Here is a 27,978-nt window from a genome sequence, read left to right as displayed (position 1 = left end):
GATACAATGGAGTTTGGTACAATAGGTAAATAAGTATTGCAACAAAAACTAAACCATCACTTACTTTTTGACAGTGAAAACACTAACAATTTAGTACCTTTCTAAAGGCTTTTAATCAAAGCCCTAAAACTGTGGCTGCACTTAAATAAAAAAAAAAGAAAAATCTATGTGAATGCTACACACTGAAGTACAAAGCTTAAGAATTACCCTGCAAAATTGCACCAACATAAGCTTTCCATATTTACAGTTATCTAAAAGTGACAGAATACAGCATGCTAGGCCTAGTTCACAACTCTTCCCCACCAGTACTTAATCCAGGCCCAACAACCAGAAATTATTATTACTCAACACATGTTAAGCTTGGATTGTTCAGATATATTATGATGTTTAAATATTAGATTCATGCATAAAACAAGAAACGGAATCATTGACGGACAAGTGTTGACAGGATACAAACAGTGGTCTGCCCTGTAGAGGAGTGTACTTCCTTCTGAGCTTACTCCCAAGACGTACCGATTCAATCCCATGTTATTACCTGGTTGTCAAGTCAACAATGTGCTTAGAAATGGTCAAAATTACAACTATGAGCCCCATGGTCCATAAACCATTTGCTCACATTCAGAAATTTCACTCCGTTGTGAGGAGTTACCTCATTGAGTGAAAGGACATGGTGGAAAAAAACCAAAACCAAACAACCAGAAAAAACAAAACAAAACACCAAACACCAAAAAAAAAAGACCAACCCAACCCCAAACCCAAAAATTCAAGTAAACAGCAATAACCAAATACTTTGAAAAGGTTTTTGTAAACTTGTCATTCTACAGGGTTTTGCAGCATCGTTAAATTCATGACTCATGGACAAGTACACACAGGTCACAATTCCTTGTGACAACCTGTCACGTGTACACTACAACGTAAGAGACAAGCTCGGTGAAGTGATCTACCCTTTCCCACATGCCTCACCAGGTCCTTGTATATTCAGTGTTATCATTCCCCTTCATCAAACAGAAGTCATTTATGGAAATCTTTATAAAGACAGAAATGGACAGAGTCTGTCGTACAGAAAGTTAGTTGGTTATTTACATCTGCGAAGTAGTTTCACAGCGAAATAAATCTACAGCGGCCCGGCTGGGATCCACAGGACTTTGTTCTGTTCTTGATCGACAGTTGTCATAATCTGAGTGCAAATGCTTGAAAGGGCTCCTCCCTGGACAATGCCTGGAGAAAAAGAACCCCCCCACGTATGAGACTGGAACAAACAGTTATGACTAATTGCAAAGAACAGTCTTCTGCATTTTTCTGCAAAGTGTTTATCAACAGATCAGAATGAACCTGCCCAATTCAGTATTAGCCAGATACATGACTTGATTAAAACAAAAAAGAACAAACAGAGCAGAGAGGTCAAGCATTCAATAAACAGTTTCTCTTGCTAGCTCTTAAGGGAGCCCAGGGAGGTGATTATAGCCATCAGTTCTGTGACTTAAGATAACTGTTTTGTTACTATGTACTATTTTCAGAGGCATCAGGTGGCAAAGTTTAAGTCTAAAGATGGGCAGAACCTGCTATAATAAATGTTCTCCGCTCAGCACATGGTGTTAAGACTTTGATATTTATGTGGTAATATACATAGAGACTACAGCTGTAGCAACTAGACACTATTTACAAATATTAGAAGTAAATTATGAGGCAGCTCACAGATCGTTGAGCTAAACAAAATAGCAGTGGTTGCTACTCCAATTCTTACTGTCAGCTACATTCAAGAACAAAAGGCCAACAGCAAGCAACTCCCCAAAAATCAATTCAAAAGATAAATGAACACCTTGCATTCTACCCTTGCTGAACAGAACAGTCATAAAAAGTAAAACGCCAATGCTGATACAAGAGAGGATAATGTATTAGCTTTAAAACTTAAAGTGAGGATTTTTATGACTTGAAAATTATGTCAGCAGAGCCTCCGGCCTCAGCTACCTCCAAAGCTAAAGATTACAGAAAGTGCTTAAGGTATAACTTCCATTTTTGAAAACAGAGAAATTAATCTCATGTAAAATTTTACTGGATCCTGCAGTATATACTACAGTTAACTATGTCAGGTGAGTTTGGATACAGAACACAGTAACCAACAACGTCTGTGAAAGGTGACAAAAGGTGGTGAGGAACGCTCCAAATTTGATATAGGCAACAAAGCCAACTTGAAAAAGTAAAAAAAAAAAAAAAAAAAAAAAAAGTACTTCATGAAGCAGTCACAAAGCTCAGGTCTGAGAGAGTATGTCATCAGCTTCATAAAGAAGCTACCATGTTCAACGTGCCTATGTACAGGCTGGTTTTATGCACATAATAATTTCAACAAGATTAAATGTCAGTGCACCAATCCACTCTGATTACCAGCATCTGGAAGTGTTGATAACAGCCAGAGTCTATTGTACTTGGCACTAATAGAGGGAGACCCTTCCCCGAGGGTATGTGAGAAGCTACACAGCACTCTTGGATTGCTACTTTGACTATCATGGTGAAATTAAACCACAAGAAAACACTTAACAAGGAGAAAAAGATAACATGTAGTGATGCAATCTGACCATGCACATACCAAGTTCTGTGAAGGATCCATGCATGTGCATCTGTGCACCATTTAACATTTGTATAACACTTACATACCAGGTAACTGATTTTCTTGAGAATGTCCATCTCCTCTAAGGATGTGCCAAGATAGGTCTATACTAAATACATCCCACTTCCCTCCACTGCACTTGGTAGTTATGCCTCAAAATATTTCTGTAGGAATCTCATTGTTCAGGGAATGAAACGTTGGATTTGGGCTGGTTAGTGGTGTGTTTTGGTTTTTTCCCTAAGTTTTATTGCCATTCACAGCAAGATGGCTAAAATTTTATGCCCACTCTTTTGAATATACGTGGAACCAGATGGAAATGCACTCTGAAATAAGCAGGGACAGTCTTTAAACAGTTTTCTTTCTCTTCTAAAAATACAGAATTAACTGCAATCCAATATTCATATAGTATGTGAATATTCATCTAATATGTGATTATTATGATGTGAAAAAGGCCTCTCAAGTTGAATTAATCTATTCCAAATTACAATGCATTCTCAAGCAACTTTTGAAAATTTTTTCTCTTTCTTTAAAGATTTAAACTTCATCTCTTGAATCATTACACTTCAGAAGTTTTTTATGTGGTTTTGTTTGACTTTTACAGCTACAAAATAACTTACATTCTTTACATGGTATAAAACTGACAACATTGTGCTTCCAATACTATTGTCTTTTAACAGAACATTTTCAGAATCTCTTTTGTGTCCTAATACCTATAAAATGCTAAACCAAAAACATAGAGATGCAAGGGGTAGTACTTCCATGTTGAGACTTCCCCTCCTGGTACAGAACATGAGTTTGCCAAAAGGGAATGTGGAATGGGAGGGACTGGGGTGTGGGAAGACTTTTTGAGGGAACATAGGATCTTTTGAATTACAGTGTAAATTCATTCAATTGCCACTGAGTTCCCAGCAAAACGTTGATTAAATACTAACCTGTAAAGAACTTGCTATACTCTTGTTCTATTTTCTGAGCTGTCTCAAATTGTTCTTTGGAATGTTTCTGTGTAACTTTGTCCCTCAGGAAGACTGGGTCTTTTTGTTCTCTGAAAGAAAGAAAAAAAAAGAAAAATCTTCTATAAGAGTAATTGTTTGGGATTGTTTTTAATGGGACTTGAAATGATTATCTCCAGTTGGGCAAAAGGCTAATTATTTAGCAAGCATAACCCTGTGCATAGAGTGCCATCTACTGTGTTTCAGCAGTATCAGCATAGGCATCAGGATCATTTCAGTATTAACAGATTTATTTGCTATCAGCTCAAGACAATATTCTTTTCAAGTCTCAGATTGGGAGTGGGCTGAGGGAGAAAGAATATAATTTTTTTCAGTTCATGTGAATTCAATCATCTCACATATGCTCCAGTTGTCCCTACACAAAGCTGTGGCTCAAGGACCACTCTTTTAAGGGCTTGAAGTATCAAACATTGAGCAAAAAGATATTCATATGTCAAATTATGTATGAAATTGAGATGACTGTTTTTCTATAACATAAGCTGTTGGAAATAAGCAGATGAAAAAAAGAGAAATGCAAACAGTTGAAAAAAAAAAACACATTTCTATTCCAAGAAAGGCTTGTAACACACTCCTCAAGATCTGACTTGGCGTCCCCAATAGGGGATTCTGTTTAAAAGGAACCAGATTTTATAATCAATGAGTAAGTTCATATAAATATGATCTGAAGCAATATAAACAGAGTTTCTTATAGCAGTGAGAAAAGCAGCACAATCTTTCTTATACATAAAATCCCCACTAAACTAGCCTATCAGTGCTGCGTACCGTTTCAGGGAATGCCAATGTTACTTCCACTAGAAAGGCTTTACAGAAAAACCTTTTGCACTCATAACAGGCAGAGACAAGGTGCCACTGCATCTTGTTTTGATGCCTGCTAGAAATCCTTGCTTGTTTAGTTCAATCACTCTCTATCACCCTCCAAAAAAAGGAATTAGCTGTAATGGTCACCACTCCATTTCTAAAGGGGCTCAAGACATGTCAGTTCCATTTATCATTCAAGTGCATGATCCTACAGTGTCAATAAAAAAACAGCACATGGCTTTATGCCTTGCTTCTACTTGAAAGTGGTGATACTTATCTATTAAATGGATAGTAATCAAATTGAAAGAGTATAACAACTCATTAACTTTCAAAATGAAGACACCAAGTATAAGATCTTGCAACAAAACTATTTCTTAATACTTATGTTGGGAGATTACATCACTTCTTGCCAAATCAATCTATCAAAATGCGTGAAAGCTTACTCTAAGATTAGAGGAAGGACTGGGTTCTGTAATGCTCATGTTCTCTTTCTGGTTATATTGGAGCACGAAATTCCCAATTACTGAAAGAGCACAGCCCGAGAAGACCACAGCATATACACTGCCTGGCAAAAGGGGACTTCCCTCACTGTTTTCCATGGAGACTAAAGGTGGGACAGCTAAGGTTACAAATCAATTGGCACTGCATTAACACGCTTGGTCCCACTGAGAAGATGAAGGATAACTCTTTGTCACAGTCACCGTTTCATCCTCTGTAGATCTCACCCATATCTAACAGTTGAATCCAAAGGTGGGCAGGAAAGATCTGAGTGCCTTCTAGAGTACATCCACTTTAGTCTACATCATTTGTTTTCTTTGAAAGATTCACTGAATTGTCATGCAACCAAAATGAAGTTGAGACCATTTACCTCCACATTTTAAACAGACTTACGATGACTAGGATGAAAGAAACAATAAAAGTAACAAGTTTAATTTAAGCTAAATAAACATCCCTGAACTATACCCCTCACAGACTTACTTGATTTGTTTAGCATTTTTGTAGCGAATAAAAATTACAATAGGGTAGATATGAACACTGTGGAGCCGTTCGATGGCATGAGGAGCGATGTCGAGCAGACAATGACAATCCTAAGATCAAATGTAAATGCAAAACACTCATTCAGTTAAAGAGCACAAGCACGCATTCAAATCCCCCATTTATTCCCCTACTTAAATCATAGCAACCCAAAAGATTACATTTAGCATTTTGGGACTAAAGCAATTTATACCCACAGAATTTCTAACGAAGACAGAAGATGAAAAACTGCAAGAAATTCCACTCAGTACCAAAAGCATGCATTGATAGAAAGAAAAGTATCTGAAGAACTAATGAAATGAAAACTTAGATTGAAATATGTAATAGATTTTTTCCAAATTTCAATATTCATATTAATTTTCTTTTTCAGAGGTCATAAGCAAACACAAGCATTTAAGTAATAAGACTTTCTGTATGGTTTGACAGAAAACTGTAAGCAGTGTATAGATTTTAATTAACATCTGTCTCCAGGATTATTATGATGTTTATTTTCTATATGACTGCATTAAATGGGTTAGTTAAAAAACCTGAATACTCATTTGGGGAGTGAAATCTATGGAATCTAAGAAAATAATTTCTAACTTTATTTAATAATGCTGTAAAAGCACATGGACGTTCCTAGTTTCTATAAATGTGAGCTTCTATACAATAATCTTTAAAAATAGTTACATTCCAAAACAATGTAGTTTTTATTTTACTCCATAGCCTGAGGAAGAATTCTCTGCATGCCTTAAAGGAAGACAATGCTATGATAATTTCCACCCACCCCACCCCCCAACATACTAGGACCATATATTGCAAATCACAAAGAACTACTGCAGTAAAAAGTGACTCACCTTTTCTGTTATCTCTTTTATCGAAGCTACAGTTGTCACATCAAAATGTCCACTCCTCCGTTTGTAATCGATAAACAGACAATCCTTCACACCCCGTTCAATGGCTTGTTGGGAAGCTTTCATAACCTCTGTTTCATAGAAGCAGAAGAGATTCACTTTCATTATTCCTCCTCAGGCACAGAACAAAGGCTAATGAAAATATGTCTCCAAATTCAGATTCTTGGGGTTTTTTCTACATTTGCATTACCATTTGGTTCACTTACATATATATGTTACTATCACATATTCAAAACAAGAATATTTATTATATTTGCATACATACCAAGAGGACATCTGCAAAATTTTCCAGGGGATTCTTTGATCAACATGTCTTTCACAGCATCAAGTAAAGGTCCTAGAATAAGGACAGGCCTAGGAGAGGTACAGTCCACTTTCTGTACACGCTGATATGCCAGACTTGCAGAATCTACACACACAGAAGATTTAACTTATAAAAGTATAAATTATTTTCCTGGCATTCTCACATAAGCAGAAACACCCTAACAGTCATGAAAACAAGTCTTTCACAAGGGATAAAGGCCTTGACAAGTACAAAAAAAGCTCACTAACCATTACTGCAATTTTATCCACTTGATGGTTTAAAATAGGTCATTTTCTAATTGAACTCGCCCAACCGCCACCCAAACCTTTAAACCAATACTCCTATCTACTTTTCTTGTTTGATTTATTGAGCTCTTCCAATGAAGCAAGCATTGGTACCAACATGATTTTTGTAGTGGAGTGAAGAAACCGAAGTGAAGATTTTTTGAGCCATACCCAGAGATCAAGTCTGACCTGGACAGAAATTAAATAGGAAGATCCAAACCATGCATCAGAAAGTAATTTCCCTCTGCTAAGAGATCTAGGAATAAACTAATAAGAAAATTCATTTGAAGCACTCCAACTTATTTCATTAAAAAAAATTATTACAAGTAACGTACACGATGGGATATACAAACTACTTGTATTCAGACCAATCAGAAAAGAACTGTATTTATTTGTTGTGGCATACTGGAGCTGTTTAAAATCAAAAGAGAAGGAACCCCCTCCAAATCTAACAAAGGTACTTGCCATCCAAGAAAGGAATTGAGTCTGTACTGATTGTATCAAGAGCCAGTAAATCCTTTCCATCTTTGGAACCACTTCGCTTGTGTTTATGCTTTCTTCTGAAGAATGACCTTCGTGCTGCTGCTGACAACGTCTTAGATGAGTTGCCTTCATCTTTAGCTTCTGACATGCTGTGTCTCCTGTAGAATTCCTGATCCATCCTATAAAGAAACAGACTAAATGGTTGCTATTTAAACTCATCTTTTAATACTTTATTTTTTTTCCCTTAAGTTTAATTTCTTTTTTTTTTTTTTTTTCAACAAGTAGTATAACCACTCATTCTTGAACACCCTGGAAAAGCTTTAGCCCAAGTATCCTTATCATAGAAAACTTATCACAAACTAACATAAAATGCAATAATAAAGTATTTGAAAACCTAACACTACCATAATTCTACCAGGATTCTTATATTTTCAAGAGCAGCATGGCAGAGAAGGTGATCACTCTGACAGGCAGAGCAAAATCCTCCAAGGCAGAAGCAGCAGCATGCACCTACTCGGCAGTGAAGTCAGCCTTGCGAAGAGAAGCGATCCCATTCTTTTTGAAGCTGCATTTATATTCATCCTTACAAACAACTTTTTATCCAAAAAGAAGAGTTTTATTTTATATTTGGCCACATAACACATGTAAAACGTAGTTTGTTTTACTGTTCACCTTCTAGTAACAAGCCTACTAATGAAACATATGGGTCTATACGTATATATTGTACTTCCACACATGCCACGTAGCACTATTACCCATGTCAGGATAAAATTTCTGTTATGACAGAGAAGACTATTAGAAGAAAAGGAAATCAGAAAACCAATCATCTTAACACACCCCCCACCACCACCCCCCAAACAACCCACAGCATTATAACTAATGTTATTTCAGTAACAATGTAGCAATTTTAGTTCCTGCATACTCCAAACAGCTGTTGCTCTACCAACTTTGTGAGACTGTGGTGGACACACAGTCTTATAACAACATTGCTGTCCATAGGTAACTAAAACCACCGATGCTTCCTAAGACTGACAGTGATGACTGAGTTCAAGGATATTTTTCCCTGTAGTTACTCTCACTTTTGTAACTGATTTATCTATCACAACACTTATCTATGTGTCAATTCCATTTTATCTTACTGTTTAGGACCACTAAAAGCAACTTCATAGAGCTATATATTTAATTCAATGTTATTAAAACACAACCACCCTATGGTGTATCTAAGAATTAGTATTTCCCAGAAAGACTAGAAGTAAACAAGTCTTTTACACTGCATCTCACTAGCCAGACTTTTTAATTAAAGACTATAAGATAAACACTGTAAACTGAGGTCACTCACATATATTTACTTGGAATCTGTCCTCTTTCCAACTTCTGAGCATTCTCATCTAGCTGCCAAGCCATCCAGCAACCAAAGTTTCCCTGTGGTAAAGTGTCCTCAACATACAAAATGTCATCCTTCTTAAAGCTTAAATCCTGTTCCACCTCTGCCAGACGGTCATAAAGTGCTCTGGAAAGGAAGACATAAACAGGCTCTGCAACTGATCTCCATCAACTCAAGAGAAGAGCATGCATACCTACTTTGAAAAAAGTTAACAGATTAGTGGCACACTCTATGTTTCGAGAGCACACAATTTTACAGTGAGATGTGCAGACTTACTGTGCTGCAGATTGTGCACTCACTGTCAGAGACTAGCTGGGATAAATTAGTGAACTTTCAATTTATAATAAAAAGGTGGTAAAACAAATGTACTATCTATCTCATGATGGTCAGCATATTATCTCAACAGCACTATGCTGTCATTACCAGTTACACTCAAATACCTGATATAGAATCCATCTCCAGGAAGCTCTTTTATCTTATTAAACTCTTCTATTCTGTACTGAGTCTTTATTTTGATGTTTTCTCCAGGCTTCAACATTTCAAGATAAGCTTCCTCAGCTGTTTTATTTCGCATATCAATGGAACCATACTGCAAAAACACAAGCCACAAACTCCTAGGTATGAAATTGTATCTTAGCAGACAACAAAATTCGGTAAGCTTGAAATACATACAAAATGACTTTGTCCTTCCCACTAGAGCAGGCTCTATATACACGAGTAAATCTTGCCACTTAACTCTAGTACAATTTGCACTTTAAGATGTCCAGCAGGAAATAGAGACATGGGGGTGGAAAACAAAATACCCAAGTGAACACAGAAGACATCATGAGAGAGAGTGTGCACTCCCCTAAATAGCTTTCAAAGGGCATGCTGAGAATCATAATACACACACAGAAAATACTATTTTTAGGAAAAGCAAGTGGTTTGATGGAAGTCCAAAATGCAATTACAAAGGAATATCTCTATCTGGATACTAGTGTGCAATGGGAGTGTCTCAGTGCTCAGTCTCAATGCTCAGCTATATCTGAAAAGCTCAATCACATGTGTGTTTATCTCCTTAACAGTCCTGCCAAGCAGACAAATATTCTCATACTAAATACAGAAAGCAGAGTCAAAGACATATTGCAGAGCTTTCTCTAAACTCTCATTAGAATTTCATAGTGGTAAGATTAATACAATTCTCTGTTTTGCAACATCTTTCATAGCCTTGCCTTTCTCCCATGTACAGCAATTGCATTCAAGGCTTCATATTTAGATGAAGAGAGCAGGTGTTCATAAATCGAAGTGGACATAAAATATTCCTTCAAACTTGGGAGCAACTTGTGCCCTCAACAGCAGTAGTTCTCCAGGTCCACATCATCCAATTCTTTGTATGACACAGCCAGAATGAAAGTTATACATTCTCACCATTTTTAGTCAGAGTTCATGGCAGGAACTCAAGACTACCAGAACATCTCCCATGGCAAGTTAGCGTTATTCTTTGTACAGCTCCCTCTTTATAGCATCCTACATGTTTTGTCACTACACTGTAGACTTTTCTTAATAGCTTACCTCAAGTATCATGTCACCCAAGACTAGTCCGTCAGGTCCTTTTGCTGGGCTATCATCATCTACATCCGAGACAAATATCCCATACAGGTTTCCACCACATATCTGGATCCCAAGATCCACTTGGGATTTTTTAACAACAACAGTTCTTGGTTCAGGCGTCCTTTTATTTGTGTCCACAGGGCCCCTTTTGACAGGGAGAAATAAACACGTGTACTCCAGTCTAAAAACTTGCATTGCAAACAATCAACTAGCCACCTAAGAAATACATAATTACCTATTTATTATTTGAAATAGGTCACATTTGCCTTTATGAGACTGTATCTGTACATCATGTTCCTTGTGACCTTGTTGACTAAACCAATTTGATAGAATGCTTTTTTCACTCTTTTCAGACCCTGTCTTTCCAAACCAGTCTGAAGATACATACTTTTATCCCAGGTTCCACTTAACTCATCTGCTGACTTACTTCAACCAGGCACAGCGTTCGCAGAAGTACATTTTGGTTTCTAATAGCTTTCACATCCATCCTAACCTTCTTTCCTTAAGGCAAAAATTTTATTCCCTACCTTAAGGAATTCCTGGGACTTGTAGTTGGCGTGGTTTGTTTCGATGGGGGTGTCATTGTTCCTTCATCCTGTTCACTCACAGTATCTATTACAGAATGATTGTCAGGTGTTGCAGCTCCACTGCCTTGAGGGGTGGAATGATTACTCACAGGTTCTAGGCGAGAACTAAGAAAAAAAAAAGAATAAAAGACCAGTGGGTTAATGCTTCACTAATGTCAAATATTTTTGACACCCAAGCAGCATGCTAAATAATGTATGTTCACCATAAGTCTAAGAAAAGATAAAGCTCAGTTTTGAAGTGTGATCATGCATCAAAATGAAATGGATAATTTCACTAGGTCATATGCCTTCTCTAAACTCCAACTATAAAAAACTGTAAAACCGATTTGAAATACGAGTATCTCGTAATCATAGAAAGAGGTCATCTTAGGGTTTACTCTATCTAAAGACCATACCCCAATAAGGAAACACACACAGTGGGTCCATCAAACACTTTTCTTCTCTTTGTGAGAAGTATATATTAATATATTCCTTTTCTAAGCAATCACAATTCTTATCAGCACAAATGCACTGATGTTTTCAAACACATTACCTGTACAGAAGTGACATACTAGCTAAATAATTGCATGGATCAGGGTAGTCTTTTTGAAGTCTAACTAGCCTTACCTTGATCGTGAATGATTGCCAAGCTGATACATATGTGGGTTATACTGTGCCAGAATAGTAATGGTGTCACACTGCTGTCCAATGATTAGTCGAGCCTGTTGCTCTGTAGCATTTCTCAAATTTATTCCATTAAACTATGGAAAAAAAAAGCACAAACCAGAATGTAATTTTTTCACATGAAAACTAGCAAAATCATTCTTTCAGTCTCCTAATTAGTCTTATTTCTAAATACTGATTTATTTCTACCAGGGTGACTAGAAGGATGGAAATACTGCTATATGGTGATTCCTAGGGTTTACTCCTTGGAAGGAATCTGTGCAATTTTGAAGTATTTGGTAATCTGACAAAGTGTTTAAAAATCTTTACACTATTAAAAGACATATATATTCTAAGCTGTGTTATTATTTGACATCACTGATTACATGCAAGTTGGTTCCAATCCCGATTTGAATAAATTCAGGATTTAAAAATAAATTCAGATCCACAATCCATTTAGGTGCATTATCCACACCGTGTGCAACATACACAATCATGAACAGATTTAACATTTATAAAGCAGCTCTGTTCTTCAAAATAATGCTCTTCCACATGTTTATCTAATACTAAAAACATGAATGTAACAATCTAAAGCCTACCTGAGTATTTTTTAAACCAGGTATCTCAGGTAAGGATATGGCACAGCAACTGCAGCATGAAACTTGGTACAAGCCAGCTGCTTCAATATTTACTCCGCTTATAGGCAGAGTACAATTTTGAGACTATGTTGTTTTAGATACTAAAACTAGCTAGAGCAACATTTAATTGTATCTCTGTAATACGCAATACAGATCTACCATCAAATTATTTTATGTTAAAAAAGTCACGATAACTACAGTTACTGGAATATTATAATACAGAGTACACTTTGATACACCCTCCAGCACACAAGCTTTCAGAAGATACTCTTTTTGTGGAAGGCAGTTATGTCTGGAGTCACATGTATTTATTCATTAAGCCATAGGAATAGTAAGTAAACAATTACCTCTAGTAACTGATCACCATACTCAAGGCCAGCTTGATGGGCAATACTCCCACCTGTTACTTTAGAGACAAATATTCCACCGTTTTCTCCGCTCACAATGGAAATCCCTAGTGGTTCAGAACCCTTCTGCACTTTAACATGACGTGGCTCTTCCATGTAAGGCCTTTTAGAGGAGATAGTTAAAACTGATTTGGACAAAATTGCATTTGAACCATCACAATGTCAAAGTTACATGCAATACTTTATATCTGCCTTAACTGTAGTAATAAAATAGGCTTAAACAGTTACTCCAAAAAAAAATACTGTCAACTGTCTTAAATGCATTCCTTTAACACCATGCAATGTACAGTGGCAGAAGTAAATGCATACCAGGTATATTACTGACCTAAAACATTATGGTAAATATGAATGATAAATAGTATGGTGGTGAAGTTGGTAGGAAAGAAGCTTCCAGGTGTATATTATGTAAAAGTAATTGAACCACTGTATAAAATATGGCATTTACAAACCATATTCTAGGAAAGTATGTTACAAATAAATACTGGGAGTCTTTATTGCCAATGAAAATAAACATCATAAATAGTAAAGTGATGAACCAAAGGACAAACAATGCACAAATATCAGATTTCATATTTGTAAGCAGGGAAACATAAATTAGTAATGAAAATTAAGCGGTTGCAAACTCAAGCCATTAGGACAGCACTTTGCATGGTAACATTACAAATTACCATGCAAATTCTCTTCAGGGCAATTATCCAAACATGTAAATAGCACAAAGTGCGCAATACTGCTCAAGAAGGACAACCTTATATCAGGCCAACCTCAAACTCCTTAGTGATGAGAACCTAGGCCTAGGAGCCACAGGGATTCTCAGAAAAGACCTATTACGGAACAGATATCTGAAAGATGTAGAAGATTTGAGAAGAAAAGAACACTTAGAAAAAGACACACAGTAGTAAGACACTAGTAAGTATCACAAGAGAATGGCTTCTATAAAAGAAAACCCTCATACATTCCCCTTTCCTCCCCCGTAGTTAGGATGCATCCACCTTTAAAAACTGGGCTGGCCCCTTCACAGTGTGTATAAACTAACAGTAGTCTCTCAAAAGAAAACATTTATATTCCTATGAACTTAATAATGACTAGACAGTAAAAGGCATCACCAGATATTAACACTTGAGCTCACTGTGAGTGAAATGACTTGGGTACCAGGTGTGCTGTATTTTTTTATTTTAGTAACATTATATGACATTTGACTTGCATTAATACAATGTTTTGTTCCTAACACTTCATGATATCATATAGACATTCTCAAATTTGTGCCAACTGCTTCAACTATTTTAACTGTGCTGCTTAGAGACCGTATGAGTTAACTGGACTTGGCTCACTGGTACTGATGTGAGCCAAACTGACGAAAAGTATTTTTGTAAAGACTATGACTTGGGCTGGGGCGAGACTGAAGAGGTCATAACTTCAGAAATTAAGCTTATTTCCAAAGTCTTAGAAAATAACTATTTGGTAGCTTTCTCTATTAGGGGCATAATAGTTTGCCAACATATTAGTGCATAAAATATAAAAATCTGGCTGCTGATATGAATGCAACTCTGGAACCCAGTAATCTTATAACATCACCATCACTGTTTGAGTGCCTTCAGAAATTGTTTATCGATAGAAGGAAGAAATGGTAGATTTACTACCAGCAAACTTAAAATGAAGCCCACAATTTTTTATGTAGCTTAACTAACCAGTGCTAACTCTATGAAAACTGCAGTTTCAACTCATTATGAGCCTGTAAACCATGATGTTATATGCAGCTTCTCAATATCACAAAATATATGAAGTCATACTACCTCATTAGAAAATAAAATTACATCTTTCTGAACAGTATTTCTTGTACCTTTATGCTTTGCCTTCTAACATACAAATTTTTAATTTTGTTTTGTTTGTTTTGGATTGGAAGGAGAATCAAATCCATACAAATTTTGACAGGATCGTATCTTCGAATTCTAGCAAATACAAAATAGTAACACATGTAGCATAGAATCAGTAATAAAGTAAAAAGAATGACAACATTACAGCGTGTCTTACTTGGCAAGCAGTGTTATTAAATCAAGTGAAGTGCATTCTTCTATAACACACTGCCTGCCAGAATAACTAAACACTGATTAGAAAGAATTTTTAATTGATCAGATCTTTTAATTTAAATTAAAATCAACAGAACATCTGTGTTCTTCTTTCAATCTGTATTACTATTATTCTTTTTTGAGAAAAGGCCAAGCAAGTTACTTATATTGTGTGGGGAACAGAAAGAATTTTAAGACCGAATAACCATACAATATGCTATCTAGGCATCTTCAAATATTTCTGTAGGATAAACTTAAACTAGCTAGTTCACTAAATTAAGAGCTGTTTCTGTTAGGTTTTCCCTTTTTATTAAAAAAAAAGGGCAAATCAGAAATAGATTATTTTTAGAAAGTCAATTCAGACTAAGGTTCATGCATATGCAAAGCAAGAGTGCAGGGCCTAGAATCTGTCATCTGATGAACATGAACAGAACTTGTTATTTCCCAGAGATGAGGACACACATCCTGTGCTCCGAGATACAAAGTTATAGGCGTACCTAGCTTCTTCAGCTGAACACTATACATCATTAGTCATGTGAAAGAGAAAAGAAACACTGACTTTGAATTTGCAAGTGACAATTACAGGAACATTTATATGAGAACACAAATTGAGTACACAAAGTAGATAAGTCACACTGAAGTAAGAAAGAATGAAAATTCACCAAAATCTCTTTATATTCCCTTTCAAAGTAACACTGTCCTTTGTACACAACAGATATTCTAGAGTTATTACAATAGTTTAGTTATTGATTCTTTAAACAAGACAAAAAAGTTTCACATATTTCATGAATAGCTTTTTATTACTACCAGAAAACTCAGAATACAGAATATCCTTATTACTTTATCATTCACATTTTTATGATCAGTCCTTTTCCATAAATCAAGCAATACAAAGGGGTCCTGAAGTTCACATAAATATAATTTATCTCAACACATCATAGTGTCTTTACACTGCCACAGAGGCATCTGGTTTCCTTACTGTGAATAAAAGCCCGATTCAGATTTGTGTCTTACTGTTGAATGCTTTGAATTCACACAAACATTTTTCATATATTCAGTCTAGCCAGATAAAGATAAAATGAAATCAGATTTCCAAGACTGATACCATAAGCAACATATCTTGAAAATATTCAGCATGCGACAGAAAGTCATTAAAACACAAAGCTCATGTTTTTAAGATAGCTGCTGTATGAGGTTCAAATTCTGCAAGCAGCCACATGTACACTTAATGCTGTTGCTAGCAGCGGTCCAGATCCAGGCAAAGGGATCAGTCACAGCAGTAAAACTGCATCTGTACATATGGATGTTCTTGCACAGTTATGCCCTCAATCTTTCATGTTATCTGGCTAAATTGAATCAAGGCACAGTGGTTAAGAGCACATATTCTAGAATGCTAAAGCACCTGATACTTAGCTATCAAATGTTAGTAAGTCTTAATTTTATTTCCTTTTCCAGAATACAGAATAAGCCTATCTTAAACAAGCACATGAGGTAGTTCAGCTGCAGGGGTGTATTCCAGTTTAGACAGATCTTATTTGGTGTGCCCATTAATCTAACATGGAACAAATAAAATCCTTTTGAAATTACTTAATTTTCTAAACTCAAGAACTACTGTTTGGTTTTGAAGGAAAAATCCACACAAAGATCTTTTACATACTTTGTAAAGAAATAAAAAGCATCAAGTAATGGGACCTGAGATGCACCTTTGTGCCTACGCATTTCTCATTTACCTAAACGTTCACATTGCTTCAACCCAATAAACCAAAGTACAAAATTTCTTCAGACACATTTGTTTTCAAAGCAAATAATGTGGGGACCTTACCTATCTTTTCTACGTTCTCCAATAGAGACTGGGCTAATGGAAATCCTAGGCAATGTAGAAAGGGAGTTCTGAGACTGGCTGCTGGTGAAGGAAGATGTTTCCAAGTTAAGAGGTGACTGTGGAGGAGTTATCAAGCTGGGACTGCTACATTCAGAGTGGGACAAAGAGCCTATGGAAAATCAACAGTTAGGTTTTAGTATCCTGCATCTGTCATAGTCTGGAGATCCACACAGACATAATTTAGTGCACCATATGCACCTGAGATGTGAAAGAATACTGACTGTCGACAAGCAATTTATTAACCATGTAAGGAGTTTAGGGAGATCAGGTAGGTAACTAAATTCTGTCCTTAATGACTAGTCAAATCTGTCCTCTACAAGTGTGTATACAACTACTGCCATTCTCAACAAGGAGGGGTTACAAACAAGATATTACCATCTACATGTCTGAAAACATTGAGCAAAGCTAAATAATTAAAAAAAAAACCACCAAGAAAGGAGAAGTAAAATGAAAGTTTAATATGTAGGTTTATTTTCAGATAAAATGGCTATGTACAGCCCTTTCTTTGGGTAGGGGATACATTATGAAACACCTGAAAACACCAACAAAACTCCAGCCTGAATTACAGACAGGAAAGCTCTGCTATTTCAAACAAGTATGACATGACTTTGCATCTCTTACCTGGCTGTACCCTCCCTGAGTAATTTACTGAACAAGTGCCCTGACAGAAACAGCCTGTTTGCTTCCTCTGAAAAGCCTCCAAAAAATATCTCAAGTTACTAATAGCAAATCAAAGCGGTTTGAAGTAATTCTATTTGTCCAGTTAGGAAAACCACTGCATACAATCCATTAAGGCTCCAGAACATTTAAGCAATGATGGCAGAAAAGTGTTGCTGTTTGCTGTCATCGAACTTGGAATTCCATAGCTCTCTAGCAATCCAACTGGTATCTGTATCATGTCTTGAAATATCCTCCAAGCAATTTTGGGGAAAGTACTCCAATATTTACACTGCGATTCAAAAAATAATTTGCAATACAATACAATAATATGCAAAATAATATATTTAAAGACTCAAAAAAATAATGCAGGTCACTTCATTGGTAAAATTCTTAAGACATCATTCTAGAGGAAAACTATAGCTGTAAAATGTACAGCAACCATTATTGTTACTTTTTTCCTGTAGTTTTTCTTAGGGGGGCACATCTTAAGAGTTCATTAAGAGAAAAAAAAAAAAAAACACAAAAACCCAACTTTCATTAGAAAGCTGCCTCTTCTTTTACTTCTCTGAAGCAAAATGTAAACTTTGTAACCTTAATAAATTAACTGTCACATTTAAATTTTGGTGCAACCTGATTCATTAACTGCAAAGACTTTGGATTGGCAATACTGAAAAGTATACAATTAAGATTACTTATGAAATAATTCACCTCTGTCTGAGCCCATCATGGACCTTGGATATCTTGGTGTTAAAGGGATCTTAATTCGTTCTGTTCTGTACTGCAAGTTACTCGAAGAACCTATTTTTACAAGAAAAACAAAACATTACAATGACAAAAAGTAAAAGCAACTACATCGAACTAAAAAGGACATCTAGACTCTACTACTTCTGTATCAAAATGGCCTCTAAATTTATGCACAAGCTCTGACTGCTTTGGTACATACTGTGTATATCATACTTGTAGTAAACCGTCTTGCTTACCCAGTCTGTATAAGCAGAGCATAATACAGCTATACAGTGCGTATTCACTGTTCATTCTTCTATGAAAAATATTCAAAGTATTTTTTTAATCCAACGAAACTTAACTTAAAATTCAAGTGAGAAACTAACATCTGTGTTTACGAAGAAACCGTGGGACTTTCCAAAGGACATTTAAAATTTCCTGACTACATTCTGCTTGGATGAATACATCATTTTTTTGACAGTGGTTGCAAGCTTATGCCATTTTTCTACTGTGCTTATAAAGCTGCCATGCTCTATTCAGATGCAACTGCCTATTGATGAACACAAACATGCACAAAAAAGTTATCACATAATTTTAAACTTAAAAAAATTCTAAAATGTTAAAATGTTACAGTCACATTTGCTTTGGTATTACTAGCATAGGCATGAAAAACCTTACACATCCATCAAGTAAATGTAAGGATAACTTATATTCCAAGAGTAGAAATGACATTAGGCCATTAGTCATCCTTGATTTTTTTTGGTTTGAGGGCTCCTTTCCTCTCCTTTCCTCTTCTCTCCACCTCACTGAACCTCAACAATACTTTGGCTGGGCTTCTCACTCCTTGAAAGTACCCTTATGAAGTTAACAGGCATGCAAAGGAGAATCACACTCACACATACTCAGTGTTTTAAAGAGACAGTAAAGAATGAATTGAACACTGCTACTTCCAGGGAACACCTTTAGTCATAAAGTGACAAAATGCTAAGCAAAGAAGCACAGGAAGCCTTGAGATTTTTCTAGTCATGAAAATCCTGTAATGCCTGTACTTAAGGAATTTTCCATTTCTTCTCTACCTCCAATATGGAGAAGTCACACAGGAAATAAATCAGAAAAGCTAGTTACCGAGTCTTGCACTGGATGGTAATGAATTTGAGCCATGAGATGCTCTTGTACGTGAATTTTCAGAGTACTCATTCGAGTGTTTATGACTTAGGTCCAAACTAAGGCGTCCTTGATGCTGGGAACTACATCAGAAGAAAAGGAGAAGAGGGCAACAGTGAGGACCGGGCAAAGCACCTGAGCAAATGCAAATTAAAAATATCGGTTCTCTCTGATTTAATGAATAAAATGAATGCTCAACTTCCTTCTTGCCAATTATCCCATCATTTCATTAAGAGAAGTCAGGGGAAACACAGCCTAAACTGCTAGTAATAAAAAGGAAGACTTTATTTGTTTTGGCAAAGGCAAGAAAAAAATTCGGAACAAATTAATTTAAAATTTTATTTTTTTGTCTCTAACAACCAGTGGAACAGAGGAAAGCCTAATACTATCAGTTACTCAAAGACATGAAAGCAAGTGGCACATCTGGTAATGTTTTGGAGAATCCTGGGTTAAAATAACACAACAGCAGTGCATTTCAGTCTGCAATGTAAAAAAAAAGCTACCAGAAGAAATTTCATCCTAATGCAAAGGAAAATTTAATAATATATAGATTTCAAGTTACCTGGGATGCAGATGCTGATGACATATTTGGCTGGCAACTGATGGGCAATTGCTGGTATGAACTCGGTGGCTCCAGGCAGTATAGATCGGATTTCTCATGACAGCAGTTACTGCAGGGCATGGTGCTAAGCTTCTTGGTACAGTACCTGCTTAAGGTGATAAAAAGATGTTCTTACCAACCTCATCAGCATATAAGTTGTAGATTTTAAGTATACTTAAATATCTGTATAATTACATATTATAAAATTTGCCTGTATTAACATGTATGTATAAATAAAAAAATATAACCATTAAGACAAATATATTAAGCACTATGTGACACCTTCTAAGTAGTACATGCAAATTTAAAATCTACATTAGAATTTTGTAATGTGTCAGTAATAATGTAGATTAGAGTATGAAAAATTAAGTCATTCACAATATATCATTTTAATATGTACTCCTAACTAAAAGATTCTGCCCCTCTACTCTGCTCTGGCGAGACCCCACCTGGAGCACTGCGTCCAGCTCTGGGGTCCTCAGCACAGGAAGACATGGAGCTGTTGCAAGGGGTCATTGTTCGTATTTCAAGACGTACAATCATGTTGTTGAATATAGGTTTGACTTGACTGGTTTATTATGTGAAGACATCATGATAAGAAAGTTTTTGGTTAGAAATAATACCTTTTAATACTTTTTTTTTTTTACTACTATCATTAAAAGAAAGAAAACAATTTTTTAAAAAAATCAAACAAGATAAGCTTCTTTGATTTGTGCTACTTTTGAGCACGTCTCTACAATCTGAATATTGATTGGGACAATCAGGTTTGAAGCTGCACACTGTTCCAGATACTGGAGACTGTAATAGTAATGACTCATGTAAGAAGAAAGTTTTCCAAACAGGAGTTTGGGGCTTTCAAAAGGAGGGAGAGTAAACTCATAAAAATCAGTATTGTCTTGATTTGAAAATCAAGTTTTGTATGCAACCGATACATTGTAGTAGGCAGCCACAGTGAAGACTGAACAATCCACCTGGCAACAAGGTAACTGGGTCTAAGAAAATACTTCTTGGACAGTTCAAAGGAACTAGTACAATACCTGCATGAGCTCCAGAAGCACTCCATTTAGTCTGTGCCAATTTAAAGCCTGCTAGCACGAACCCCAATACCAACAATTGTTCGATGAACTGAGACAACATGCTGTTCCCTGTTCTACCTGATTACACCAACCGCTGCATGAGCAACTCCTGAGTCCCCTCCTCAGCAGCTTAGTATCTCAAATATACCAATTTTGGTACTTGTGATATTCCAAGCATTTGGCTTCCAATAAGTGGAACTTAATATCCTGCACTTTCTGAATACTAGGTATTTTTCCTTGGACACATTTCCGGTTAAGAATCCAAAAGCTGGGCCACCTCCCTCTACTGTTGGCTTTCAAGAAATATTGGAACGCTTACTTGTCTGCCCAATGCATAGGCTACACCCTGCTCACCACTAATGTGTTCAAAACTCCTCTGCACAGAAACTGATGAAACACAAATCTTTCAGCCAGGAGTTGCTAAGTTTCCTTAGGGGTTCCTAAACAGGTGTCACTTCACAGTCAAAAGCTGAGTAGACCATGTTCATATTACATTAGACCATGGAAACATGTTTTGTGAGTCACATTTGCTCTGCACGTATCACAACTAATCCCCAATATTGTCCAATATAAACAAATTCCTCGGGGCATTCCTAGAAAGTAACTACAAGTCTGTCACTCACCTGCTGACATGCTGCCAGCATATAAGGTAGGAGGCAGAAAACCATCACTGTGCCTGGCAGACCGTTTTGGTGAATATGGTGCCCATTCCTGTAGCTCTGGAGACAGATGCTCCTCACTAGCTGGAGCGTACTTCTGCACCTACAAGAAAATAAAAATTTGATTGCATGAAGTTGGAGATTCAGAAGGAAAGAGGCAAATACCCAAACTCTGTAGGCAGTAAGCAAACTTTTAATCATCTGTTCCAGAATGTGCTTGTTACACCTTGATATTTCAATGGTGCTATTCACTTTAACCCCTTCCTTCCTCCATCCTGCTCCATTATCTCTTTTTGGTTTTTTCTAGTCTTTTTTATTTTGTAGCCTTTTTAGGCCAACGTTGGCAACTTAACTGGTATACTTTCCTTCACACTAAGTCATTCAGCATTTAGTTATATTCCACCTTTAAAATACTACTTCCACAGGGCATTTCAACTGTTATTTTAGCCACTATTGCAAGTATTTCCTAAAGGACACCTGGCTAACAACCCCTTTAAGCCTTTATTTTCACATACATGTGGAAAAGCCTCTCTTCAACAGAGCAATTCAGGTTTTGGAACCATTACAACTGCCGTTCTGTATGTAATAAGTAGACACTGTTGAGTTAACCACTGGAATAGCTCAGATACTAAAAGTGGTGCTAGAGAGCTACAAGTTCAGGGCCCAGCACGCAGAGTTAACATACTTGAAACATACAACACAAAACGTGGCATCAAAGTATACAATAAGTGAAAAAAAGTTACTACAAAGATACTTACAGGTTTTATGCTAGCAATATTTTAATTACATTAGAAGTTACTGGGAGCACAAAGACTGTAAAATGCACAAGTACCCTCTTAGAAGCAACAGCTGATCACTGCCACTGGTGGAACAGTAACTGTACCATCCACTACTTAGGTATGAAAATTTGCTTAAATTTATCAAGTCATTGAAGTACACAAAATTAACTGTGTACATATACAGTTAAGGAAATGGGTACCACCCAATACAGCTACAAATTCAATCACACTGCATATTCTAAATACATATTTCTTTATATTATAAACACTACTTAAGCAATGAATACATGCAAACTGGACACTACTGCTATACAACGCAGTATAGCTGTAGCGCACATCGATGATTCTACCAGAGAGAATTGTTTTAGAGCGAATGGTGCCCACTTCTTGAAGTATAATATCACTTCTGCTTTCTAGTCAACAACTGTAGAGTTACAAAGTTCTGTGTATTTTCTGGAAGGACAGGGGAGAAATTATGGACAAGAAAGAAAAAAAAAAATCAGAACACCTACTCCTAATTTAACCCTACAAAGTATGGGATGCAGGGGGAAATGGCCAGCCCCTTTTCAGTGGTCTGTGGAGACAGGACAAGGGGATATGGCTGCAAGTTGGAGCACAGGAAGTTCCGCACCAACATGCAGAAGAACTTTTTCACAATCAGGGTGACAGAGCCCTGGGACAGGCTGCCCAGGGAGGCGGTGGAGTCTTCGTCTCTGGAAATATTCAAGACCCGTCTGGACGCCTACCTGTGCAATATGAGCTAGGGAGCTGCTTTGGCAGGGGGGCTGGACCCGATGATCTCTCAAGGTCCCTTCCAACCCCTATGATTCTATGATATGTAAATTAACTAATACATCTAATAACTTTGAAATACAGTAATTATAAGTCTATTCTAAAATTTTCTCGTTTGGGTCAAACCAATACCTATATGATATCAGCAATATCACTTGGGCAGTATGCAGAACCAACTGTAATATGCTGTCCTTTCTGGTCTTTTAAATACTGAATGCCAAAACCATCCCCTGGGTTTCAGCTAACAAAATTCCTCACACATAAGTCCCCACCTACACATGTCCTTGTCGCAGTTGGAAACTCTTCTCTTGCTGCAGTAATATTACTACAGCTATAACCATTACAACACAGATGAATTATAATGAAGTATAAGAGCATCAGTGCTAATGGGTCAACTTGATATTCTAGACAAAGCAGACATCCTGTTTTCAAATGTGCTCAATAGCTTTATCTTGTTTTGTTGTTAGGTATGTGCCAGACAATGACAGTAAAATAAGCCTTCCTTCAATTCTTGTGGTGCAGTTCTTGATGGAAAACTCTGACCTTTCTTTTAATTGTACTGTTCTTCAGACCTGTTCAGAATAAATCTGCTGATTTCAGCTACAAAATTAAATGCTTATGCTTTTCTGTCATTCATAATACAAAATTTGCTGACACAGGAAGGAGCATGGATCTTCCATCAAGCACCATTAAGACCCAAGATATGGCTACTATGCTGAACCCTATCATTCTGTTTGGTGACCACCACTGCCTGTTAACCCAAGAATTGGTTTGCATTTTGTGATACTGCAAAGCAACAACCAACTCTGGAATATCTTCTCAAGGCACCTGGTTTTGGGAACAGGCTATGGTATGCAACTAGGCACCTAAAATCACACTGAAAATACACCTTAAGCATTTCTGGCTTTGTGCTTCGATATACCAAGTTTCTACCTGAAGTGCGGGGTTAGGAATGGGGATAGGGGTCATTTTATGTCTCAGTGCAGGAGCTGATTTTGGCCTTGGTCTTTTAATCTCTGGTTCTTCAACTCTTTGAAAGCCAATGTCGTCTTCACAAGATTTCCTTGAAGTGAGATGAGTGCAGTCAATACCCTCCTCCCGATAATAATGACCAGTGTTCCTGCTGCGCCCCTTGAGAGTAGCAGAGTCCTGTTTAAGTGCCAAGGAAACTGGAGCTTGTGCAGTGGCTGGGCTGGTGGGTGGTGATCCAGTTGTTACCGTAGACTCTGATGCAGAGCTTGCCTGCGGTTTATGTTTAAACTTGATAGAGTCACTTCTCTTAGGAGGAGTTGGTGGAGTTGAAGCCACTTCGGCTTTTGATGGCTGAGGTGAATGGCCTGACACCTGATTAGGGGAAAGGTACTCCAGCTTGGGAGGGGTTGGTGGTCTTTTGAAAGTATCAGGATCAAAGATTGATTTCCTTTGTTTGGGCTTTTTGTACACAGAGAACTTCTCTGTTTCTGTTGCTGAGATATTAACCATGACTTTTGGCCAGGTACCACCACTATGCTTCGTTCCATGTCCTTTGTCAAATGCAGTTTCAACCATCATACAGTCAGCTCCTGTGGGTTCATAAGGCAGCCTCCTGTTGTCCAGGTCAACAGCTCCAAAGCCTCGGTCCCCATATGACTCTGGGCTGAATGAACTGAGACTGTGTTCTGAATTACTGTGGCAACTATGCACTGTACTCCTATGAGAGTCAACTCGTAACTTGTTATTAGGGAAAGGTTTGTGATCACAGAATGAACTGCTGCCTTGATCACTCTGGTCCTTCTTGCCATCTGTGATGTCTGGATTGAAAATGTCAGTCTGTGTTGAGCTGTTGAGCTTCATATTTCTCTTATTTTGGGCTTGTATCTCTGATGTATGAACCCTGCAGTTCGATATTTTTTCTGACTCCTTCAAATTTTCAAATATATTTTGACCACTCCATGATGAACTCTGAGGAAAAACCTAAGAAACAAACAGAAAACCCCAAGTGAATACCTTATTATTATGGCTGATTTCTGTTTAATATAAGCCATGTTCTAGCCTCCTTGCTTTACCTTTACCTGAATATACACCAACACATGCACAGACATGGTTGGAAAGGTTTAAAAAAGCCTTACAGGTGTAAAATGAGGATCATGAAAGAAAATGAAGCTAGAAAAAAACCCTGAAACATCTGTACAGACAGTGAAGGGACCTGCATTCTGCATCCACCTCTGCAGAGCAATACTAATAAGTCATCCTTCATTGCCCATTCTACCTCAACATTTCATCTTCTTTCTTTGTTAAAATTCAAGCCCTCTGAAGCTGGAATTATCACTCACAAAGCCCAAGTAACAGGTCCAGCATAAAGGGTTTCTATCTTCAATATGGAACACAGAATATTTTTATAGAATTCTGAAAAATAATACCTTATACTTAAGCCTCATGACAGCCAAAGTTCAGTTTTCTGTGAAGCTCCCTTCTAACTCAAATCAAACCTTTCTGTGGTGAGAACATTGTTTATCTTTCATGTACAAAACTACTGCAGCTCTGAACCAGAAACCAAGAAAAAAGAAGCACTTGTGCTGGAAGACATATCATGTGATCAGTAAACAAATGGAAAAGTAGAGAGAACAATAAATACATTTAATTTCCTACCAGATGCCACAATAGCCTTTGGAAATAACTGTTGAGTGTGAATCAGTGAAATGCATCCAGATGGTCTTATTTTTAGCAGAGACTTTCCCATGATGACACAGTCATCTTTTCATTTTTTTCCACAACTAAAATAATTCTGTATGAGTTCAAGAAATTTCTGCAAATTTAGCTTGTCCTACTCACCTTCATAAGTGACAGGGTAAGGGAATCCCTACAGTTCCGTAGCAAAGCTTCACATTCAGTAAGTGACTTATTATCTAGTGCAATGCCATTGATCTAAATGGAAAAAAAAAACAGTATCAAAACCAGCCCCAAACCAACCAAAACAGACATCTCTAAGTCAAAGACAGAAGGTGGAGAGCATCTCAGAGAAAGACTAGTTTTATGTATATACGCAATTGAAGGCTGGTCTTTTTCCATTCTTCACTGAAAAAAGCAAGCATCTTAAGTACAATTGTGCTATTCTTAAGAGAGAAGAGAGATTCACGAGAGAGAGAGAGAGCAAGAGAGCGTAACACTCCCTGTTTCACAAGAGTAGCCTCTATGCATTTGTACATCAACAGGAATCACCTTCTGTTTCATAGGACTTCATAAATCAGACCTGTTGTTTAAAAATGCAAATGCACCGAAAAACTTCCCCTCAAAAAGACTGACTTCTGTGATATCATCATTTAAGAGACAAGAAACCTTTCAGAGCTGACCTTCCCCATTCAGTACAAAAATCACAAGTATCATTATACACAAGCCAAGTGTGAATAGTTAAGTCAGTGTCTCTGTCAAAAATTCACATAGAAACTAAGTGTAGGCACTTTATGTAAATCAGTCAGCCTACAAACACATTAATTTATAATAAATATTTCGTAAATACACAAAAGGATACAACAGTCAAAATTTTAAAAATAGTTTGAATGTTTGGGATCTTAAAGAATAAAATATTTATATTATATATAAATAAAAAATAAGGTGAGAATGCACTTAAGACTTACAGCAATAATTCTATCTCCCACAGTAAGGGAACCCTCTTTGGCAGCTGGGCTTCCAGGCACAACAGCAGCAACAAATACTCCATTTTCTAGACTGACCCCACTATCTGAAATATGCAAAATAAACATGAATTTACCTGCCTGAGCATGACTGTATGAGAAATAAATAACTATAAAACCAAATGAATTTCCATTTCTGAAAATCCTTTTAAAGAAATAAGAACACAGTGGGGGAAAATTAGGATATACCCCAAAATTTAATAGAATCATACAAAGCTAGGGTGACTGATCAGTTTAAGAGTCTTGTTTAGATTGCCTGTAACACTCCATATTGTCAGCTAACTAAAACTAAGCATTAAAAACAAAACCAAAGCCATCCCAAGAAAAAAAAAGAATACCTGTACTTACAGAATAAAGTTATGATTGATATATGAGCATTCATAGTTTGCTAAAATCAGTTAACAAAAATTCTAATCTAGGAAGCAATGTAGGGGTTTAAGTTCATTTTGAGGGAAGGCTCAGAACATCTACCTTTATATCAAGCCATTTTTGGCTGAACACGTGCCATTTATATACAGCCCTTATAGCCATTACCTTTATGACCGGAAACATTGATGTGAAGAGGTGTGATCACTCGCCCACCTAATGACTTCCTTCTTCGAACTACCATGTTAATAACACCACCTCCATTTAGAACAGCCTTAATAACTTGCTTTTTATCCTTATTAGTAAGATCAATATCGTTTATCTTCAGCAACCAATCATTCACTCTGGCAGATAAACAAAAATAAGCAGGTCTGTTGCAAACATACATTGCTGGATGCGGCACATGAATAATACTCATGACAAGAGAAGTGACAGACATGATCTCAGTGTGCTAATCCTTAATTATTGGGAGTTGTCTGTTCCTGAAATTGCATTTAGTAGTAGCTAAATGAAAAACAGGATTTATACTTTGCACTTCATTAGCAAAAACACATCCCCAAATCAGTAATGACTAGTTCTTATTTAAAGGCTATTCTTTAGACAGAGAAGAGTGATTTAAAACCTCCTATCAACAGCAAAAAACAGGAGAGGTACTCTCCCCCACCTTACCCCAAAAGCTCCACTCACATCTTTCCCAAAATTAAAATAAACAGATCACATTTGAGGAGATAATAAACAGAGTAGATGAAACACAGATAAACAACACAACATTTCAAGTCCTGTGAGTTTTAAGGGATGAGTCAAAGAGCATTTAATTTCTGTAATGCTTTTAGGCATTAGTCTTGTCAATGCAATTTCCTAATCAACATTAACAATATGCAC

General features: G+C 36.8%; 1 protein-coding gene across 1 annotated transcript in view; it reads right to left on the bottom strand.

Annotated features, from left to right (window-relative positions):
* Positions 1–1,114: 1,114 nt before the first annotated feature.
* Positions 1,115–27,978, bottom strand: part of DLG5 (discs large MAGUK scaffold protein 5) — a gene marked incomplete at both ends in the record, with an annotated part of 103,729 nt that continues 76,865 nt past the window's right edge. The window contains 22 exons of the mRNA XM_084265573.1: positions 1,115–1,218; positions 3,538–3,647; positions 5,392–5,501; positions 6,285–6,412; positions 6,607–6,750; positions 7,395–7,591; positions 8,752–8,922; positions 9,237–9,385; positions 10,348–10,531; positions 10,914–11,078; positions 11,580–11,713; positions 12,601–12,763; positions 13,422–13,499; positions 16,546–16,714; positions 17,974–18,063; positions 19,114–19,235; positions 19,715–19,859; positions 21,453–21,591; positions 23,993–25,012; positions 25,871–25,963; positions 26,674–26,777; positions 27,265–27,440. Coding sequence (XP_084121699.1) covers positions 1,115–1,218; positions 3,538–3,647; positions 5,392–5,501; positions 6,285–6,412; positions 6,607–6,750; positions 7,395–7,591; positions 8,752–8,922; positions 9,237–9,385; positions 10,348–10,531; positions 10,914–11,078; positions 11,580–11,713; positions 12,601–12,763; positions 13,422–13,499; positions 16,546–16,714; positions 17,974–18,063; positions 19,114–19,235; positions 19,715–19,859; positions 21,453–21,591; positions 23,993–25,012; positions 25,871–25,963; positions 26,674–26,777; positions 27,265–27,440 — 3,895 coding nt within the window. The remainder of the gene's footprint in view (positions 1,219–3,537; positions 3,648–5,391; positions 5,502–6,284; positions 6,413–6,606; positions 6,751–7,394; positions 7,592–8,751; positions 8,923–9,236; positions 9,386–10,347; positions 10,532–10,913; positions 11,079–11,579; positions 11,714–12,600; positions 12,764–13,421; positions 13,500–16,545; positions 16,715–17,973; positions 18,064–19,113; positions 19,236–19,714; positions 19,860–21,452; positions 21,592–23,992; positions 25,013–25,870; positions 25,964–26,673; positions 26,778–27,264; positions 27,441–27,978) is intronic.

The sequence above is a fragment of the Gallinula chloropus genome (assembly GCF_964237585.1).
Source record: "Gallinula chloropus genome assembly, chromosome: 5".
Classification (NCBI taxonomy): domain Eukaryota; kingdom Metazoa; phylum Chordata; class Aves; order Gruiformes; family Rallidae; genus Gallinula; species Gallinula chloropus.
Note: the sequence above shows the minus strand (reverse complement) of the source record. Positions and strands in the feature narration are given on the sequence as shown.